The sequence below is a fragment of the Paralichthys olivaceus genome, chromosome 1 (genome assembly GCF_024713975.1).
Source record: "Paralichthys olivaceus isolate ysfri-2021 chromosome 1, ASM2471397v2, whole genome shotgun sequence".
Taxonomy (NCBI): Eukaryota; Metazoa; Chordata; class Actinopteri; order Pleuronectiformes; family Paralichthyidae; genus Paralichthys; species Paralichthys olivaceus.
Genome location: NC_091093.1, coordinates 23,848,414 through 23,870,086, shown reverse-complemented (window position 1 = coordinate 23,870,086; position 21,673 = coordinate 23,848,414). Strand labels below are relative to the sequence as shown.

Sequence of the window (21,673 nt, the reverse complement as noted above, 5' to 3'; positions counted from 1 at the left end):
GAAAAAAGAAATAAATTGATCTATTATAAATTGATTATTTTTATAAGATAAATTATATGTAAAAAAGCACTTTAGAATAATGTATATTCATGTATTTTCCTAATATTATTTTAATGCTGGAAATTGTCACACTTCACAGAGTTTTTTTTTTAAGTTCTTCTGAGAGATAATTAATTATAATTCATTTGTTAATTCTATTATTATAACCATGAATGCAAAAGATATCTCCACAGTTAAATAAATAAATATAGTGGAATAAAAAAATTTGAATAAAGGGAAATACTCAAGTATGAGTGTTCCCCAAAATTGTACTCAAGCAAAGTACTTCTTTACTTCACTACGTTGTCCTTATGTCATTAATTCAAGCTCGTTTTATTGTAAAGATAATTATTGATAAAAAAAAAAATTCCACCATAGGAACTAATGTTAATCGTTGATGTGACAGTCGAGATAGTTTTGCGGGGGCACGCGGGGGTGTTTGTTTGTAGGTGGATCAGTTTCTTCTTCTTAGATTACGCGGGTAAATCACAGATGTTGGCGCGTTAAAACAATCTGAGCTCCAACATGAGATGAAGGTGACGATGAAGATGAAGATGAAGGTTTGAACCGGACAGCTGCTGTAACAACAACAGGAAGTCGGTATCAACACGATAGAGAGACGTGGAGGAAACTGAGGTAAGATCCAGGAACCTGAACGATGCACTTCTAGTTTATTATTCACTGTTCAACACACGATCATTGATGATGTCAGAACTCTCCTCACCGTGGGACAGTTTCCATTTCAGCCAATTTCACATGTTTTATTTTATATTCATACATTTTGAATATTTTAAATGTTATGATACTGGGAGTTTTAAAGATTTCAGGTTGCAACTATAGAAAGATTCCTCGTCATTAGTGAGTCCTCCTCAAACAGTTCTACAATTTACTGTCACTTTTTATTGTCAGTGTGCAGAGTTTTGTATTTAGTCTATGGTGCACAGTGAAGGTAGAAAACTTTGTGTTCATCCTCCCTGGATTATCTGCAGTGAAGTATTTTTAGTCAATGTTGTTTGAATTTGCTTTATTACTATTCATGTGTGTGGCTTTTAAATTCCTTACATATGTAGATGCTGGGAGAATAAAGCCATGTTTTGAATAGAAGGTTTTTTTAAAAATAATATACAACCTGGCAGATGAAGGTCCAGTCTATATACAGTATCTGTTCAGCTATTCCACATCTGTAAAAACATGATGTCGATTATGTGACCACTTGAGATTTCCTCTTAAAAGTTACTTTGACCCCGAAAATACACAGAAGTTTGTTTTGGGAAAACTTTGTGGTACATCTTTTAGTGCATTTTTATATGCAATTCTTCGAGCTTTGGTAAATATTGGTCCAAGCTGCCATCACATAAACCTCATTGACTGAAGGACGACCACAAAATGCAGTTGAAGACCTTGGAAAAATCTTGTATTTGCGCCTGAAGTTAAGATGTTTGCTTGTTAAACTAGCGGCTTAGCATTGCAAATCTTTGATCTGCATTGGAATTTATTCTTTCCAAAGAGTTTTTTTTAACGGTAACATTCTGATATTTAATTATTTCAATGACTTTAGAGGGAATCTGATCAGTAGCGTTAGTTATAGCAGTTCAAAGTGAAAAACTGTAGTTGAGTGAAACTAGTAAAGATAAAACACTACCACCTTGTGGAGATATTGTTTCATTGCACTTGTTTCTGACATGGAGGAAATGAAGTGTCACACAAAAGGTTTTCAATGCAATCACATTTATTGGCTTTTTTTCTATGCACAGTTACTAAGCAGCCTGATGAGCTGTTAAAATGAATTAGATATAGAATAATGGAATTTTCACAATGTTGTAACCCCCCAAAAATAAATACAAGACTGAAAGTGTTGCACAGCTCCAAAATATACAAAGGCTTGGAAATAATCATGTAAACTTTGGAAAAAAAAAACTTTTTTCTTTTTAATGTTTTATTGGTTTATTTTACAAAAGAAAGAATTTGCAAGATTTTTTTCTTTAAAAACTTATTTACAGGTTTATACAAAAATACAAAAGTGATTCAAATCTCTTTAAGTCCTAGCTAGTTTTAAACATGGAGCTTCTTTTAAATAGTTACACTTTGTCTGCAATATCAGAATTTTTCCTGTTCTCTGTCACATATTCTAAAGTCAGTGTTATTCCATACTGTACACCCTTGAAAAAAAATATCAAGTGGCTGTTGTCACACTTCCCTTTAGGGCAAAATCGTGTGCAGACATTGGAAAACAGTTTGGGAAAAAAGAATCTATATCTATCTCAGGTCATAGATTCTTATCTTTTATATTCCCAAGCTGCTGAGGACTGAGCTAAATGAGCGCTAAGAGTTCGCATGGCAACCACAGTTTGTCTTTCTAATCAAATTGTCAATCAAACATTTATCCACTGCTTTTACAGCTAAAGGAAACAGTCTTGACGTACCTCTTTAGCATCACTGCTAGCACCGGTACAGTACGGAAAAAATCACTCCAAAAAATTATTTAAATACTAAAGAGTATTTTTGCTTTTAAGCTTGTTCAATGACATTTCACAGAGTGACATTGCATTTTTCATATATATCAACTGTATCGACTCTACATGTTTATTTTAATTATTCAGTAGTAATGTTTTGTGGGAATCAAAAAATTCAGTTGTGAGTCAAAAGTAAATACAATGACTTTCTGATCACATTTTTTTTTTTCATTCTTGTATTTTGTTTTTCCAAAGCGGCTTGTCCAGATATGCACTTTAAATTCAATCAGCAGTTTCTCTTTGAAAATATTTCTCTCACTCCCAAACTTCCACAGCTCCAGCAATAATAGGACCCAGCACCAAAAGTGTTCAGATTCTCTCTCCCGACAAATTCAATATCATTTTCTTTACAGTCATTTATATGTATGATTGTCCAGTGAGTAGATATACAGTACAAGATAAACCCCTGTTTGTGATCACAACTATACAGAACAGAATTAGCCAGACAGTTTGTACATCTATAGAACACACTATTGAACTTGACATTTGAATGGAAAATACAAAATCTTTTCTTGTGGTATGGAGACATCCCTCAGATAAAAATAATGATATGGTGGTATCCTTTTCTTTTCTTCTTTATTTTCTTGACTTATTGCATGCGATAGAAAACACGACAAATAAAACAATGAGTAGGAACAAGTGAGTTTCAGCAATATGGGTATGATGAATGTAAAATTCTCATAATCAGTTCACAGCTTTGTACTCTCTCCATCTTACACAGTGTCAGTTCTGCAATTCAAATTCTCTGAGTATCAAACAGTTGTAGTTTTGTTTATCTATCTATCTTTCTATCTATCTATCTATCTATCTATCTGTCTATCTGCCTATCTGCCTATCTATCTATATAATTTACAATAAAACAGTAATATGCTTGCTGAGGTATTCACAGAATACAGTGAATGGTTTCTATTGAAGTACGGTCTCTGAATTTAAGAAGTATATGTGTTGTGTTTGCTGTGGTAGGCAGGTGAGAGTTCAAATTTTCCACTGATGATAGTTTGCTTCTGTAACACACTTGATTTTACAGCAGACTTTAATCCCTGTGCTGGACAGGAAGCAACAATGCAATATATGCATCGCTGTTGTTTAAATATCGGTGGTATGTAAGTCCTTTACTCCTCTTGTCTCCACTCTCTCAGATTTCGTAGTAAATTTAGACAAGGGTAAGACAATGGCGTACCCCAGCCACTGGGTTGAGCTTTCACCTGTCTAATGCTACTGGGTCAGTGCAAATGAAGGAGAGGCAACAAGGAGAGGAGAACAGTGTATATTGTTAAGATTCATGTGTAATGTCAATAAAACCTGTTCTTCTTTGCTACACTCAGGTTCATTCCCTATAAAATTTCTGCTTGTTGTTTTATATAGATATGACTTTTTATATTCAGTACAAATATACATATGCAATTTCATTATAAGATATATTTTTTCAAGGAATATTCTTGAAGAATCATGAAGTGCAAAAGCAAGGTTGGTTCTTGGAAACTTTTCCAAATCAACCTCTAGTAAAACCGATTGAGGACCTTCTAAAGCATTTTCACCACCTCCACTCAGTGTTCAGATTAAAACTGCTTTGAAATGCACCTTTTCCACTTTAAGTGAGCACAGCAAAACTTGCCAGCAGCTGGAAAAGCTTAAATCAGTCTAAACATACTAGATTTCAAGGTTGGGTTTAAACAAGTCTGTGATTGAATTCTGGTGGAACATGGCGAGGGTCCTTGTATACGTGCAGAGACTTATAAATGCCCTGCTTACAACAACCTCTAGTAGAGAAAGGCCACTGTGCGATTGTCCAAAATTAGCCAGTATCGTAGAGAAGTGGGCTCCATCTAGTTGCAAGCCCTTGCTCCTTTTTGTTTGAAACTCATGTCTTAGACGAATCAATTTAGATCACTGGAAATGGGGTACAAATGTCACTGAAACCTTTCACAGTGAAAGATTGATAATTCTTATAATACAAAGGAACCACAAAAATGTTGAAACTGGGATCCTGGGGATGTTTCCATATAGGGTCATGCAACATGGTGAAACTTTATCACCATGTCAGGAGGCGCAATTTTATAAAAATACATGCATCATGTTATCTTTTTGGATATAATTTATGCGAAGAAATATATGATTGGCTCTGTGTGATATACTCTCAATGCCAGGTCTGCAGATGGAAATACAATAGATACGTTTGATGCTGTGTTGAGATGTTGTTAGTAACGTCCACAACGGAACCTTTGCTTGTTGGCAGGAATATTGAGTCATAGACTCTGGGCCGATGCTTTGGGCACCAAAAGTTCAAAGAATATTAAATTTCATAAGATTTTAAAATGTTAATAAGAAAGCAGTTCCTCAGGGACACACGCACTCACACCATTCAAAACACAAAAAGTAGAAATATCAGTGGATGATGCATGTGCTAGTTCATGCACACGCACAATGTCCGTATTCCACAAAATCTCTTTTATCATTATTTACCAAACATTTAGGACTCTTTTATTTTAAAGACAAGTCAATCAAAATAGGTCTTAAATCTTGTTTTTTTTTTACTATGAGGGAGCTATTGTTTTGATAATACAGTATTTAGATATATCATCAAAGCTGGTTCAATATCTCACAACAATCTGACACCCTTAAATAGAATAACTGATCCAAAACTTAAAAAAGAAAAAGTTTACCAGATTTTGTGTGTCACAAGAATAACACTATTGGCCTTGATGAGACACTTTCCCAAGATTAGAAAATTACGAGGGGCCGTTTTAAATTTAGGACACAGGTAAGAACACCATCAAGACATCTCTCACTGGTTGGTTTTAGGATGATCTGTCATCATGGGGGCTCCCATCTGAATTCTCCGTCTCCCCTTCAGAAATGGCTTGCATCGGGGCTGTGTAGAGGCGGCTGCGTGTACTGTAACGACTGCTGTTGGCTACAGGGGGGATCCGAGAACGTCCCTGTCGAGATGCAGCTGACATTGGCAGGGTTTTGGGTGTGAAACTCTCAGCGTTGGCCCTGGGAAAAAGACCTGGTATCTGGATTGGGTCCATGCTAGAAATGGGGGGCTCTTGGAATGCCGAGGTTGGCTCTTCAGACTGTCTAATGGTTCCCTCTTGAAGGGACTCCCCTGGCATTTTAGGAGTGATGGGGCTCTTTAGAATCTCTGTAGCTGACATGCGGTAGCTGGAATCAGACCTGCTACCTTTCTTCAGCAACAGGAGTTTAAACTCCTCGTTGGATGTGGTGGATTTCTTGGCGCTGCGGTAGATTGGCACTGGGGCTCGTTGTGATGCAGCAGCAGTGGCTAAATTGGCTGGGATGTTCAGAGGAGGTGCTGGTGGGATAATGACAGTGGAGACATTCCCAGGGGTCACTGTTGCTGGAGGGCAAAGACGAGACTTCACATTTAAATCTCCTGAATCTTTACGGCCCAGGACCTTTCTTTTGGATCTGAAAGAAGAAATCAAGGTACAGATGAAGACAGTGGACCATTAGATGCAGGGATAGACAAAATTACACAAACACAAGTATAAACTGACTGATACAGCTGGATCATCACAAAATGTAGTGATAACTGAACAGCAATGTGAACTGTGTAAAATTTACAACACCTGTGTATCATGGCAAACAGGTCCTCAGTTGTACGGGTCTTGTTGGGTGAGGTGAGAATGTCATCATCCACTTTGGAGTCATCAGTCAGAGGGGAGAGCGAGTTATCACTGGGCGTGGAATCTGCAGCACATAATGTCCCTATCACATGTTATCTGGTTGTCTGATCATTTATTATACAGTCTGAAATATAATTTACACTAAGCTCTCCATTTATAATCATAGGAGATTTTAAACTAGCTATTTTTGCAGCTATTTTGACTTTTTTATTCACAATTTTCTATTAATTTTACAAAATAGTTTTACTTTTGGAATTGAGCGTAAAAGCTTACCTTTGCTGAAGTAATCCTCTGTGTCAGGAGTTGTGGAGTCATCTTTATTCTCCTGTGAATGCTGCTGATGGGCACTTCTGGTAGCACCTGATGTCACTTCATCCTCTTCTTCTCTCTCTATTTGTCCTCCTTTCCTTGCATCGCTGATTAGGTAAGGATGCGATGTCTCCATTGTGGTACCAGGCACTTTGACTGGACTAGCCCAGGGCCCTGAGTCTGAGTGGCATACTCCAGCAAACTCATATGCTGGGGGTGGAGGGTGATCCGATCGCATGCCTCCTCTGGAACATGCAGCCCTCGGTAGTTCTTTCACCTGCTCTTCCTCTTCCTCCTCGTCATCGTCGTCGTCATCATCATCCTGGGAGAATGAGCGCTCCCCTAAAACCCTAAACTCAGAGTGTGCATGAGTTGAATGTGTGAGCCCTCTGAACTCTGAATGTGAGTGGATATGCGTGTGTAGATCCACAGGCGAAGGGTGGGGAGCACGTGGCACAGGCCGATGTAAAGGTGAGCTGTCTTCAGACAGATCTGATAATGGGTCTATCCGGGTTCTGAAGGCCGTCATAGCCCAGAAAGTTCCAGGTCCATAGCGGTCCTGTCTGAGTAGCAGGCTTTCATAGGATGGTGGCCCATCAGGGTGGCGGCCAGGGGGAGGTGGTTGTGAATGTTCAGGGGAGGAGATGTGGTCATGACCTGGGGGTCTGGGTGGTGGTCTACGAGGAGGGAGAGGCCTAGTGGTAATAGGTGGTGGAGCCAGGGTAGAACAACTAGGAGGATATTTGGGTCTCGTAGCAGTCTCCAGTGCACTTGCTGTTTCCTGGACTGCAGTGGTAGCACTATCTGTGGATTGACTAACAGAATGGAGCTGCACTGAACGAAGAGCAGATGGTGTTATCACCAATATATTAGAATTTGTAATTGTTGGAGTGGAGTTTGAATTTGGTGGCGGGTTGGTATTTGATGTCTCAGGGACCAAAAACTTTGTTCCAGTGGCTAACACATTTGAAACTCTGTGTTTGCTGTGGTGGAGCGTGTGCATGTGGTGTGTCCGGTGGGATAGCGTGTGTCTGACATAGCCACCATGAAGAATATTGAGATCAAGTTGAGAAGGTGGAGGTGGAAAGTCTGGGTCTCTCTTATAGCTAGATGAAATGGAAACCCCATCTCTGGGGAAATGCTGCAGAGAAGAAAGAGAAGACTTCCTCTCTGGCACTTTTGGCTTCCTTTTGCCTGTGGAGGGAGATAGAGGTCCTGGGAAAAATGCTGTTGAAGATGAGGGTAGGGTTGATGTTGGAGTCTCTGATTGGCTGGAATAACCACTTGATGGCGAGGCCAGGCCTGCCAGCTTCTCAGGTGACCCAAGTTTGTAGTCTCCAGGTGGGAGAGGGGGACTAGTTGGCCTGGTCTCTGACACCTGGGCAGGGGCCTGGGTTTTGGATTCTGTGGAGGAGGAAGAGCTGTCTGGTGACTTGATACACTCCATGACAGTAGTGCCTGTGGCTGTGCTTGAGTTGGACATAGATGTGTACTCACCATTGTTGGACTTCAGCTCAGTGTTGTGTAGCCACAGGTCTGCATAGTCAGATTGCACAGCACCTTCATTCTTAAACGAGTGTGTATCTGCAGAGCTGAAGGACATCGGTTCTACTATGTCGACAGTTTCACCCAGTCCCATTCCCCATGATCCTAAAGGCTCTGCTACTAGACAAGATGTCTGTAAGGGTTCTGGAGCACCTCCAAGCTCTAGCTCCAGTTCCAGCTTCATATCTGTGGAAGACAAGGTGAGCTCTTGTTCACTAACCGTCTTTGGTTGATCTTGATCTGCCTGTGTGTCGGTTCCGACATCAACACTACTACTGGTTTCCTTCAGTGAAGAAGTCCGTTTGGGTGGTGGAGGTTTGACTTTAGGTTTCCTCAGTGGACGATAACTTCTCCCCAGGGTCATAGTGCCTGCTCTGAGGTCAGTTGAGTGTTGAAGGTAAACTCCATGGGATAGTGCTGCTGCCACAGTGTTGGATTGACTGCAGTCAGGTCCTGGGTCTGCATAGTTATACATGTATCCTCTGTAACTCTGATTACACTCCCCAAAATGCACTGATGAGGAGTAGAAACTGTTTGTTTCTGATGCGTAAAGAGAGCCAGGCTCTTTTTCATTGTTTGGGGTATTGTTATCACTAAAACAGGTTTGGGTTTCCAAACCTTGTTTGGAGCTGTACTCCTGAGCTAACCCATGACTCTGACTCAGGTTTCGGGTTTGATCATGGTCTTGGTCTGGATCAGTCTGGTCTTGGTCTTGAGGGTATGTCCACTCCCCCTCACTTGCTGTACTGACCCCTGCGTCATCTAGCTGGTCTGTGGCTGAGGATGTGAATGAGCTTGACCTGTGGCCCTGGCCCTGGGGTCTGAGGTCAGAGTGGTATGAGGGATCCAGGGAAAATCCCTCATCAATGGCATTGGGCACAGTGTTGAGTGATAGCTCTGAGTCACAATGAGAGGAGCCTGTCAGTGGTGGAGAAGAGGGCGGAGGTATGGTTTCAGATGTCTGAGAGGGGCAGGTGGAGCTGGAACCGCTCCAGTTCCCACTTGATGACTGGTGGTCCTCTTTATGGTCCACATGGCTTCCTAGAACTCCTGTTGTAGACACAGAGTGAATAGGACTGCTGAAAGTATCAGAACTTGATGAGATCTCACAGCTTCCCATGTCAGCTTTGCGGGGTAAGCGAGAACGGCCCCTCTCCATCCAGCTATGCTCCGGGCTTCCTCCTCCTCCACCCCCTCGGTCTCTTTCCCCAGATCGCTGTAACCTTTTTAGGCTTCCAAGTTGCAGTGGCTCAGGAGCTGCCTGGTCATCTGTGCTCTCTTCCTCATCCTTCATCATCATCATCTTCATTCTTGGACTAGGGCCAGATGGAATAAAGTCCTCAGCTTCATATGGTGACAGCTCCTCATCTTCATCATCATCATCATAATTGTCATCATCATCATCGTCATCATCATCGTCATCATCATCACTGTCCATTAGACGTCCACCCTCTCGTGGAAGGCTGCGAGAGCGCAGGCGTCCACCGTGGCTGGAAGAACAGGTGTATGTGGAATCTGACTGGTCACCAAGTGAAGAAATGTTGCCTGTTGAATGAGAGAGAGAGGCAGGGATTCCCTGATGGCCACGTTGCGCTCTGATGCGCCGTCTGGAGGGAGCAGCTGAACCTGAAAATGAAAAAGACAAAACAGAGAGGGGAACAGAGGGAGCGATTTTTAACTCGGGTGGATGTTGACCATATGGACTATGCTAGGTTACTATAAATAAATGATTTGAATTCCAGTTTGATGGATCTTGTTTGAGGATGAAATACACAAATTTAAAAATTTTGGTAGCCTTTAGATGGTTGTCCTGTTTCTGATCCCGATCCAAATATTAACCCACAAATAATTGTAGCAATAACTGTTAAGTCACACATTTTGTCATTTAATATATGGTGGGGAATTAAGCGAACTCTTCGTCCTTTATAGAGCAAATATGGGACCCTGAAAGACTAAAAGAAACTGCAATAAAGAACCTAATATACTTGTTCATTCTCAGAAACGTACATGCTATAAGGAAATCATCTGTCTGGCAGCCAGAGTCACGAGTGTGATGGAGCCGACCACTGATTGAGAGATCTTCCTGATAGAGAGAGAGTTGGTGCGGGTTGGCATGGACGATCACTGTGCGCTCTCTTGCTACGGGTGATTCATCTGAGTCTGAATGCAAAGAGACAAAGCATGTTGCGTGTCTGTATTATCATGTGCAAACCTTTTCTTTAGAGGATGAGGATAAATATGATGAAAAGTTACAAAATAAAGACCCATACAACAAAATAGTCCTACATTTCAGTGAACAGGTGTTCTCTATAACATACCCATGTCCTGGTGCACTCTTTTGGGTATTCCTGTGATAGTCTTCCTCCTCCTTAGCTTCCGTCTCCTCTGAAGAACCGACTGGGAATGTACTAGAGAGCAACGAGCACTGGCTTCCCTGTCAAAACCAACACCTGCAATAACAGAGACGATAAGCTATAAACAATATATAGGCTATTTGTACAATAACAGGTTATATATACGAATGTTATCATTTTGTTTCTCATTCAAACATGGTGTAGTCACTAGAGCTGTGACCCTCTGGAGTTTCTCTGGAGGACGTTTATGTGTGAATGCAGTTGAGCATCCTGAGATTGAGGACTTTCCCTGAATCCTGTGGAAGATTTGTTGCTGCAGAGAATCTCCCACTCCGTTGGGCATGTGTGAAATGCAAACTGCGGAAAAAGTTCGGACCCAGTTCTCCAGAGTTCCACCCCAGGCCATGTCTGAAAAGGGCTTAGGATTCCTGGCTTTTACGATGGAATTCTGTATTTGACCCCTGATTACTCCAAGGTAGCTCATTTGCACAGCTGCTTAATAGTTAACTTATTGATTTTGGTTTTAACCAGGGCTATCCTAGCTCATTCTTAATCTGTTGTCTCGTCTTCATCTTACCTGTGACGTTGATGGGGATGATGCAGGAGGAGATGGAGTGAGAATCGGCAGTTATCTTCTGATCTGATGGTGGGTGGTTTTCCTTGGACCAGCTCGTCTGCTTATCTTGGGTTGAGGAAGCATTGGGGGCTGAGGCCTTGGCTCTGTGGCCTCCCAAGACCTCACCACCTTCATCTTCCCCCATCGAGGTAGCCTGGAAGAAGCCAGCAGCAACATTACATGGTGGGTACTGATTTCCATACACAAGTTAGTGTCAGTAAGCTATCAAGAAGCAAATGCAAAATGAACTACTTGACAACTAAAGTGACAAAAGGATAAACAGAAAGTTAAAACAACACAAATGCTCAATACCTTTCTATTCCATGGGATGAAGATGCAACTTTCAATAGGGTGAAGTGAGTAAAAGCACTCAAACTATGAACATAAAATACAACAAAAGAAAAACAAAATAACAGCTGAGACGAAACAAGATATCCAAAGGAGTACATCATTTAAAAAAAAAAAAAATATTAAAGAAAAGTCAAAAGGTGATGAATGAAACAGACAATCAAGCTTCCCCTCTCTAACAGTCTCAATCTCAAATTGCCCTATTCTTTACCTTAAAGCATTTATTTTGTACATGCATTGATAATCTTTTCTTTCAAATCTTGTCATTTTTTATATCGTCTTTTAATATTTACCTTAAAGGAAGTTCAAATATTTGCCAGAATATTTCTGGAACAGCGGATAGTTGAGCCATTCAAGCGTATTTCTTACCTTTCTTTGGATCGTCTGAACATCTGCTTCTCTCCCTGGCCTCTCCTGTGGCAGCAGCACATACAAATAATTATTGTTTCGAGTACAAACACTGATAACTTTTTTTTAAGAATTTATTTTTCCAACCACATGTCACTGCATTTTCTTACTTTTCTCTGTATGGTCTGGATCTCTGTTTCTCTCACAGTCCTCTCCTTCAGGAGATTCAAAAAGAAGTCGAGGTTAGGTTAGTGTGGGAACAGATCTATTATAGATACTGGTCATGTCATCTTCTGTCACATGACACACAACAGTAACTACACACAAGTGGATATTACACAAATCAAACAGAACGCACCTACAATTTAGACGAACAAGACATGGACAGATTTCTGATTTACCTTCCTGGGTTGATAGTCTAACTCTCGCTCCCTCTCTGCTCTCTCTTGCTGCATGGCAACACCAGAATGAGATATTGTGTCAGTTAATTGTTACACATGATAAATAAGAATAAAACTTATCAGTAAAGTTGGAAATAAGACATGTTTTTCTCTCATGTTGTTCCAAATTTGACCATATTTTTATTCTCACTGTCCAATACCTCTCTCAAGATGCCAGTGGCTCAGTGGTAAATGTATTAAAAGATGACTTAGATTAAGATTTAAGTTTAGGAAAACGGTATAAAGCTTTTCACGTAAATTACATCCAGCACATAATTTATTGAGAATGAACTGCTTAATAAGACACATTCACATAATAAAGTTTAAAGCCATTTAAAGAAAACACTGGATATCTGCCCCACTGGCACGGTGCAACGTCCTTACCGCTCGTGCCAGCCGACTTCTCTGCTGCCGCCGAATGCTGTGTGGTGAGGGGAAGGTGGGCATAGGGGGTGCCACTGAGATAGAGATGGTCACCCTGTTTCTCTCCCGACTTGTGGACCGGTGTTCGGGCTGTTGTTCGTCTGTAAAAGCCAAACAGAAAAAACTCCAATACCACGAAATGTGCACATGGTAAGGTGTGGCTATGAAGACTGGATCAGCCTCTCACCTCGGTGCAGGGCTCTGAGACTGAGTTGAGCATTTCTGTGCAGCTCCTCCAGGCAGGGCGGTCGGGTGCAGGGATGAAACACGTTGTGTTGTTGGTGCCATGGAGCCTGATAGTGAACTGACAGCTTGCTTTCTATGTCCAGGTTCGACACAGCTAAAATAAGAGAGGAGAGGACAGAACACGTTAAAGGGAATCTCTTTGATTACTCTGACTTATAAGAGATAACAACTGGCCTGCACATTTCTAACAGTGTTTACCTATTTTAGGACAAGTCAATGTTTCTGTATTGTTAACTTGGTTGGCTGTTAACAGGATTACGTAAATACTACAGAGACTATTTTCTTGAAACTTCGTGGAAGGGTGGGGTATGGACCATGAAAGGTTGTGGTGCCGATCTGGACAAATTATTTTTGCTTAACATTGTGAGACACGGCTAATTTCATGCAAATATTAACTGATTTCTGTAGAGAATAATGAATTTAATCATTTTTTTATAAAAAGTCAGGCAGACTTATGGGACCGATGGTGCAGCTTGATTGAATTTAAGAGGACTGTTTGGCCTTTGTGGGGTTATGTGCTTTACTGATTCTTCTTGTTTATGTGATTATCTAAACAGTCCTAAATCGCTTTGTTTAAACTTTAAAGTAAAATATTAATTGTTAGTCATGGAAAAAATACAGCAAGATATTATTGTCATTTTAAGATGCCAACTCTCGGTGTCGGTTTCACCAGCATTACAGGGAAGAAAGCAAAAAGCTGAGATCCAGGCCAAGTTTTGCAGTTTACCTCCAACAGGCAGAGGACAAGAATTAAAGCCTGTCAACATATTCAAAACGCATGATAAAAGAAAATAATATTATAAGTTGAAATGAATAAATCTATTTTCAAACATTGATGTAAAGAATATCACAGTCCTCAGTCTTTGTGGGGTGTACAGTAAAACTATGCCCTGGCCTACCAGCAGATGGCAGTTAAGCCCACCTCACATGAGCAAGTGTGCAGACAACCGTAAATTTCTCACGGTCCTCCATGTTTGGAGACACTATTGCGTCAGTTTCGCAGTATCAGAAAACACAGAGTGTACTTTTATTTAGGATGTTACAGCTGAGTATTCTTAACTTTCATTTCCAAAGGTTAGAACAATTGTTTATCAAGGAAATGACTGTGATTATTATCCATCTTTCATCTGCTCTCAGAGCCTCTTTAGCTTTTATTATGAAACCTATTTCACCTCTTTTAACTTGAAATTCAAAACGCAATAGTGTCCTTGAAAGCCACACTGTACGTCAGTAACCAGGCAACCTTTCCTCGCTCATGCATTTGCCTGCAATTAAATCAGCGAGCTCGCATCAACAGCATTCAGTGGATTTAAACATCAAGGTTAAAGGAGCACATGGGGGCAGTGCAAAACATCACACAGCTTTCTGCTCTACAGGCTGCCTCACACATACACACATACATTTATTGTTGTTTTGCATCTTGTCTCTTTAACAGAGATGGTAAGAGAAGATAATAACAACTGTAAAATACAACCAATACAATCTGCAGCCACACAAACTCACTTGGCAGATGGAACCGTTTGAATTATTCAAAGATAAACAGTGACATAAATTTTAAGGATTAACTGAGATACATTTCAGGTTCAGTATTTTTACCATGATGGGATTTTTTTTACATTATCTTTGCTTTTGTGGTTGTCTCATCATTGAACTGGCAGATCTGCAAAAACTGCAAATACAAGTATCTGCTGCTGCTCTATTATTCCTGGATGTGAGTGGTAATATCTATCATTAAAGTTAAAAAGAAGGATTGAATATATTGGAACAAAGGTGTTTGTTTGAGAAGAGTCTGTGGAAGATGCTGACCTAGTTGTTGTGACACAGTTAAATTAGTGGATTTGTTGCTGTGGCTTTACTCCCTGCCAGCCCACTTGTTTCCCTCATCTTTCTTCTCATCGTCCCTTCTGTCTTCTCCTGTTTTGTGCTGTTTTTCTCATTTTCTCGCTGCCGCCTTGAAGACGTCCTCTCACCACAATCATCAAATTGTGCTTTTGTGGCAGATCAGCATTTTCTCTGCTGTTTTATTCTGCATATCATCAACAAAATTCGATTTTATCTTTTTAAGATTCCTTCCAGATATTTCAAGTCATGTAAAAATATTATGGTCGGACTCATACTTTATTACTTACTTTATATAATATATAATATAATATATTACTTTATTTGAGATAATGTTTTCTGTAAAAACACAAAGTTCAACTAATGGTTGAAAATACTAATCACATCTACTCCCCCCTCATTGAAAAAAATGATAGTTAATTATTTGCAGCTTTTAAGTTTGCTCATAAAATTGTGTTTAAGTTACATATTTGACCAGTGTTGGTTTCTAAATGATTGCTGCTATCACAAAGTCTTTATCTTTTTACACACTTTAGATCAAATAGCAGCATCTTATTTTCAGTTGAGGAGAAAACGAACATATGCCTGTGAAGTTTTAGGGAATATTGTCCAACCAGACTGCAGAAACAACGTCCCCAAACAAACTTGGAAAAGAAACAGTATCAAACACTAGTCACGTCCACACAGTGATTCAATATTGTCACCCTGACCTCCAGATTCAGAGCCCCGGAAAGAGTCAGTGAACGCAAACAATGCAGCGCTGAGAACTCAGACTAGACAAAAATCATTTCCAAAATTAACTCTCAAAATTAATGACGAGCAGTGTGAAAGAGTTTCATCCCCTCCTCCGTCCCTGTATTCTCTCGCTCTTATTCACCCAGATCACATCATCTGCATTAAATTGTTAAAAAACTAATACTAGGAGTTTCCCTTTTTGTAGCAGCAAAGCACACATACAGTACACAATCATCCCATGCACACTCTGTCGTTTACCCATCATCCCTCTCTTCACTGTATTTCTCCATCTCATCCTGAAATCTGCAGGTGCAGAGTTAGCAGCTCAAGACTTTAATGCCGGCAGAAAACACCATGAATGAAGAAAGTTGAGCAAAATATAGAAAAGAGAGTAATGAGGCAATTCACAAGGTCTAAAAACTCCAGAAACAACACTGAAATTATAACACAGGAGCAATTCAAATGTTTAAGGTTAAGTTGTGACTGAACTTTTTTCTCAAAAATGTTTATTATATTTATAAGTAGTATATTTATTTATTTCTTGTTCTGTGCAGCATTTATACAACATAATTCACAAATCTATGTAATATGAATATCAACCACAAGATATAGTATATTTTTTCTACGGGCTCGGACAGGTTCAGGCAGAAAATTGCAGACCGAGCTGCAAACATAATCTGAAACATTGACAGGAAGCTGGTCCCTGAAGGCTTCTCATGAGCCCTTCAGAGATACCATCTGCATTTGTTTGCAGATATGCTCAATATATAAACTTTTATTTTATAGAATAAATAATGCTTGTTGTGCATCCAAGTTGTTGAAAATATTTATTTTCTCAATTCAAGTTCTATATATTTGGTTGCATTAGTGTTTTGTTTTTATTTACAGTTTATGATTAAACTGTAAAATATCAAGCCTCAATCACATTAGTCAAAATGGTTTGATATTTGACATTTTATCAATCATAGCTGATTTTTTTTCCGAATAGCCTAAATGTACTGGTTGATCAGTATCAGAAATCTTTTACTCCCTGACATTGTATTTGTAATTTCCCCCCAAAAAACATATTGGATTACTAAGACAGAACCAAGCCGTAAAGTATTAAACAGCAAAATCAGGAAACTAACTGACTGCCTTTAAAAGCTTTAAAATGTGTGACATACAGAAGGTTATTGGCTAAAATGTAAAAGTGTTTTTTATGGCACCACTTCAGCCTCATCTGGCTAATGGGTTTAATTTTTATTACCTGAGCAGTGGATCAGTTATTTTTTGTTTCAGCTCAGCTTATTGACCAGTTTTTTGTTTTGACGGATCCACAAACTTTCAGGGAAGGAGACGAGAAACAGAAAGGAGAAGGAGAGCTATAGTAATTCTAGTAATAACTATAAGATTCTATAATTTTGAGCTTGGACCATTAAGGAGATAACAGTATTAGGGTCAGTAGCAGACCAGAGGCTTTCTATGCACAGATGACAGTCTTCAGAGCAAAGATTGAAAATAAAAAGCTGTGCCAACAAAAACAATAAAAAATCACAGCCAGACACGTCAGGGTTGCGTCTGCATCGTCCATGACATTTACAATGAGAGCACCGACTACTTTAATTCTCTTCTTCCTCTTGCTGGTGCAGCTTTATGATTTTGTAACCATCTCTTTGGCTCGCTCGCTCTCTCCGGTCCAGATGTGAGTGAATGTAAGTCATTAGTAGGGAATGTATTAGGGTGTATCTGGGTCAGGCAGCACACTCCCTATGGCAGAAGCTGCAGAATCTTGTCATAGTAGACAGCTGTTATATAAGAAACACTGGCTGCCCAGTTCTGCAGACAAGAAACTGTGCAGTGTTAGTGGACCCACGGTGGCTGAGCAGTCCCACCAGCTCGTCTCATCTACAGTGACAATATCATTTTATTATATAAGATAAATCATATCAGCTGTTTGTTTCAGCCGGTGATTGAACTAGTGTGACATCTGCAGGAAGAGCAGATCTATTTAGAAGAATAACCCACCACAGGGTGAGAAACACAGCGGCTGACAAAATACTGCATAATTAAAGCTTAACGATTTCTATTTGCTCCACACCATATATACAGTATATAGTACATTGTCTTAGCTTTTCATTGCCGCTGTGTATAATGTTATAGGTATGCAGCTAACATGATCTAATAAAATACTCGTCCCTTCTTGGAACTTGTTTTCACTTGTCTTCAGATGGCTTTTTTGGGGGGGGGCTGACCAACAATCCAAAACCTAAAAAGATGCAGTTGACAAAACATAAAATATGCTATGAAATCTTTACTAAACGATTAATTGACTTATCAGTTGTCAAATTGTTGATATAATTATGGGTCATTTTTTTAATTACTCATGAAATCTCCAAAATACTTTTATTTATGCACTTTTCCATGTAAAAGTACAAATAAATGGACACAATTATACTCAAGTAAAAGTACCACATTAAAGTTCTCTACTTGAGTAAAAATAAGAGAGCCCTTGCTTTTAAATATACCTTAAGTATTAAAGTAGTAATTAAAAGTACTTGCACAGTGTAGCTTATTCCCTATACTACATCATTATGACGGAGTCTTGGTGTTGGCCTCCTCTGAATCCACTTTTGATGTTTCTCCACCAGAGAAGCTGCTGCTGATGCACTTTGCTATGATTCGATCAATGATTACTGATTATTGATTACATTTAAAAACTTAGAGGAAAAATGTAGTGGAGTAGAAGGTACACATATTTGCTAATTATGTGGAGTGGAATAAAAGAAGTACCTGAAAAAATATCTACTCAAGTACTTTACTTTAGTACAGCAACGAAGTAAATGTACTTCGTTACATCCCACCTCTGTATGATGACGTACAGTTCAACCTGACAGATTAGGTTTCTGGATATATTGGATGTATTCACATATCCACATCAGTGTAGAGTGCATATACAGTGAATTGACATTAATCTGCTAAAATAGCAACTCATAAAATCTGAGTTAATAGTTTTTGAAAGTGAGCAAAACATTATAAACAATGTTAACAGTAACAAGTGATTTTAAGGATGTAGTTATAGACAGTACCTCTGGATCGCACAGGGACGCAGCCTAAACCAAGACAAACCAAAGCCATGGTCAGAGGCGTCTCCTCTTTCTTTTCTTTCTCAGTTGCTCCTCCCTTTCTCCTGCAGACTCCTTGTCATCTGTCTCTCAGTAGCGGCACCTTATTTCCTCCTGCAGACCTTAAAACAACCCTGTGCAATACCAACATCCAGACGAGCAACATCTGCAGACTCAGACTCTCCCCCACCGCCTCCTCACCCACCCACCCAGCCTCCCACCCACCTGCTGTCCCTGCTCTCCTCCTTTCAACAGACCCAACGCGGTCACTGAATAAGAAATATTTCTTCTTTGTGGACGCCTCACTTTGGCCTCCCTGAGAGCTACATCTCAGTCACGAGGAACGACGATGCACCTAAGCTTCCTAAAAACTTAAAACTCTTCTCAGTCCCGTCTTTGTCGTCTCTACGATCCACCCCCGTCAGATGGTAGGATCCCGCCTGGGCATGGCCTGTCACTGACTGTAATCTCTTTATGATGTGGAGGGAGGGGGAATCAGCCATGAAGTATTAATGTATTAATCCACCACATGCTGGGAATACGTATCACGTGCTCAATCCTTATATTGCTGCCCCCAAAGAGTCATGATCTAAGATAGTGTGTATCTGTGAGTACACCTGACTCTGTGCTGGTGTGAAAAAATACATTTCTATCTTCAAATAATCAATAAATATTTGACATATAAGGCAAATCTGACATTTTAGCGCACAATGATGAAGGCAAAATGAGATGCTGCACATAAATCTTCATTTCACTCCATGTCCACCTCAAGTAAACTTTGTCTACTAGTGATTCTGAGGAGTCAGAATTCCCCGTGGTTGCACAATAAACAGCATGACGCGCACACAAACAGAGAGAGTATGTGAGCACCCTGCCTGGTAATCTGCTGTAATCTGGAGCTCTGGCAGTTCACTGATTTTGGAGTAGAGCTGGGGGAGCTGGCAGTGTGCTCGGGCAGCTCCCAGCCTCCTGCTGTTGCTGGGAAAAAAAACGCAGACACTGAAAATATCCTAACACACACTCAGAACCCACGACGTGTCTGCACGCGCTCCGCTGCAGTGGTCAACATCAGCAGGAACAGAGGAGGTTGCGATTATTAAATGTACGGTTGTTTCATGTGGTTTGCCTCAGTTATTAGTTAGTTTCCTCAACAGGACTGCTGGGAGGCCTTTAATAGCTTCTCGTCCCGGGGTTGTTTGTCGGTCGTGCTGTTGAGTGATCTATGAAACATCAGGCAGGATCACAGACTTTTCCACTGCACACGGACCTGAGCTTCTTGGAAAGAGCCCTAATGACTTGTCCTGTCTGAGCATCTTAGGCCAAATCACTTCATTAGTATCATCTTTTAAGTCAGTTAAAACACACTCCCAGAGACTTGCTTTTAGAGATCATGCTCAGATGTCCTCTTATGTTTTAGCTCGATTACCTCTGCCAGAGTTGTTTATTTGTGTTTGTTAGCTAGCAGCATCACATAAAAACAAAAGGATGGATTATCATGAAACTTTTTTTGGAAAGATGCAGTGTGGGACAGGAAAGAACTCATTCAATTTTTGTTTTGTTTTGTTTTTATGAACATTGCCCATTTTTTTAAATTTTTTTTCCAAATCCATTATTACTATTTCCAGGTAAATTATGTGTGAAACTTGATGAAAATATCAACACATGTTAGAGGGTTGGTATCTGTGTACAACTTTGTTGGGATACATATAAAAATCTGGATCTAGTTGATTTAAATGTGGTTTCAAGGGGCTGTAGGCTTTTTTCAGCCGCTGTAACAAATGAGGCTAAAAACCTTTAATTAGCACCAAGATGTAGCTGAGAAACACAACATTGCCTCAGCTATAAATCTTGTTTTGATTTAACAGGACTGTTTGGTCTTGGCGGAAGTTTACGTGATGATAAATTAATATTTATAAAATACCTCTCTCTCTTTCTGTGTCTTTATATTTATCTCTCATTGTCTCTTTTCTTCCTCATAACCTTAATAAATCATTCTGCCCAGTTCCCTCTTCCCATCCCTTATTTTTCAGGCTGCACACCTGCACTGGTGTTCCTCCCCTCCTCCTCCTCCTCCTCCTCTTCCTCCTCAATCCCTCTGACCTGCACAACATTAACGTTACAGCAAACGAGGGCACGTTTCTCCAGTGCTCGGGTTTGAGGCCTGTCTTTGAGCGCAAGCAGAGGCAAGCCACAGTGTCTCACAACACAGCCAAAAGTTTTATTTATAGCAGCCGCCACGTCACAGTGAGCCTGACGAGCCAGAGAAAATATCAACAACATAACAGCAGGTTAAATGTTCAAGGGATTATTTCCTGGCTCTGCACACACTGTTTACCCAATAATAACAGACAGCACAACTGCTCCTGTACTGCCCCTTAGTGGCACAGCATGGACACTACACAAAGTGTGTGTGGCAACAACATACCACTACTGTGTGTGTGTGGCCGGAGTCACACATGCTGCCATATGTTTGTCATATAGTTTCTATACGACAGAAAGATTTACTGAAGGGATGATCCACCAGAAAAAACAAATCCCAGTGTGCATACTGAGCTGATAATGTTTTAATGGTGAAAATAACGTCACTATTCTGTGAAAAAACATAATTATCTTGGAACCTCTGCTGCTTTTCTCCACTTTGTTTTCAAGGAACAGTCCAATATATTCAACTTCTATTTAAAAGTTAGATGAGACAGTTGGGTGTCATGTGATACTACCTCCAAAATGCACCAATGAATATATTTTATTTATTTATTCGTTACTATTCAATCTGGTAGTTTTATCAACTCTACCTGAGGTTATGATTCTGTCTCCATTTATTTGTCTGTTTCTTAGCTGGATCTCACAAAAAATTAATTGACCGGTTACCAAGCTTAGTCGCTTAGTTTGTCAGCTTTAGAGGGGTGGATGTCAGGTGGACATTCAGGTGGATGTCAGGTGGACATTCAGGTGGATGTTGTGACCTGTGTTAAAGCTTTTTCCCTGTTTCCAGGCTTAATGCTAAGCTAAGTTAACGTGCTATTGCCTGCAGTTTAGAATTCATTGTACAGACTTGAATCTTGATCCTTGTTTGAATCTTCTCATCTATATCTTTGAAATACAATCAGTAAAGCCGTTTTCATGAACTACCGGACAATTGGGTCCAGACTTTCTTTTCTTCTTCGTAC

The 21,673-nt window shown here is 40.0% G+C and overlaps 2 protein-coding genes across 12 annotated transcripts in view; one reads left to right on the top strand and one right to left on the bottom strand.

Annotated features, from left to right (window-relative positions):
* The first annotated feature begins 459 nt into the window (after positions 1–459).
* The window catches only part of ace2 (angiotensin I converting enzyme 2), a 62,803-nt gene continuing 41,589 nt past the window's right edge, over positions 460–21,673 (top strand). For 2 of the 3 annotated variants that reach the window (XM_069525785.1, XM_069525781.1), the window contains exon 1: positions 11,070–11,209. In XM_069525785.1, coding sequence (XP_069381886.1) covers positions 11,207–11,209 — 3 coding nt within the window. In that variant the 5' untranslated portion in view covers positions 11,070–11,206. Of the gene's footprint in view, positions 676–11,069; positions 11,210–21,673 lie in introns of those variants that run through there. The other variant, XM_069525782.1, reaches the window with a different exon arrangement.
* The window catches only part of nhsb (Nance-Horan syndrome b (congenital cataracts and dental anomalies)), a 48,099-nt gene continuing 28,168 nt past the window's right edge, over positions 1,743–21,673 (bottom strand). Inside the window, exons 2-14 of one of the 9 annotated variants that reach the window (XM_069525775.1) lie at positions 12,773–12,925; positions 12,547–12,686; positions 12,124–12,171; positions 11,893–11,937; positions 11,744–11,788; positions 11,339–11,401; positions 10,988–11,180; positions 10,375–10,506; positions 10,064–10,216; positions 8,009–9,682; positions 6,476–7,915; positions 6,146–6,284; positions 1,743–5,984 (exon numbers count right to left, since the gene is read on the bottom strand). In XM_069525775.1, coding sequence (XP_069381876.1) covers positions 5,351–5,984; positions 6,146–6,284; positions 6,476–7,915; positions 8,009–9,682; positions 10,064–10,216; positions 10,375–10,506; positions 10,988–11,180; positions 11,339–11,401; positions 11,744–11,788; positions 11,893–11,937; positions 12,124–12,171; positions 12,547–12,686; positions 12,773–12,925 — 4,859 coding nt within the window. In that variant the 3' untranslated portion in view covers positions 1,743–5,350. Of the gene's footprint in view, positions 5,985–6,145; positions 6,285–6,475; positions 9,683–10,063; positions 10,217–10,374; positions 10,507–10,987; positions 11,181–11,338; positions 11,402–11,743; positions 11,789–11,892; positions 11,938–12,123; positions 12,172–12,546; positions 12,687–12,772; positions 12,926–18,470; positions 18,712–21,673 lie in introns of those variants that run through there. The other 8 variants (XM_069525776.1, XM_069525780.1, XM_069525771.1 and 5 more) reach the window with 8 other exon arrangements.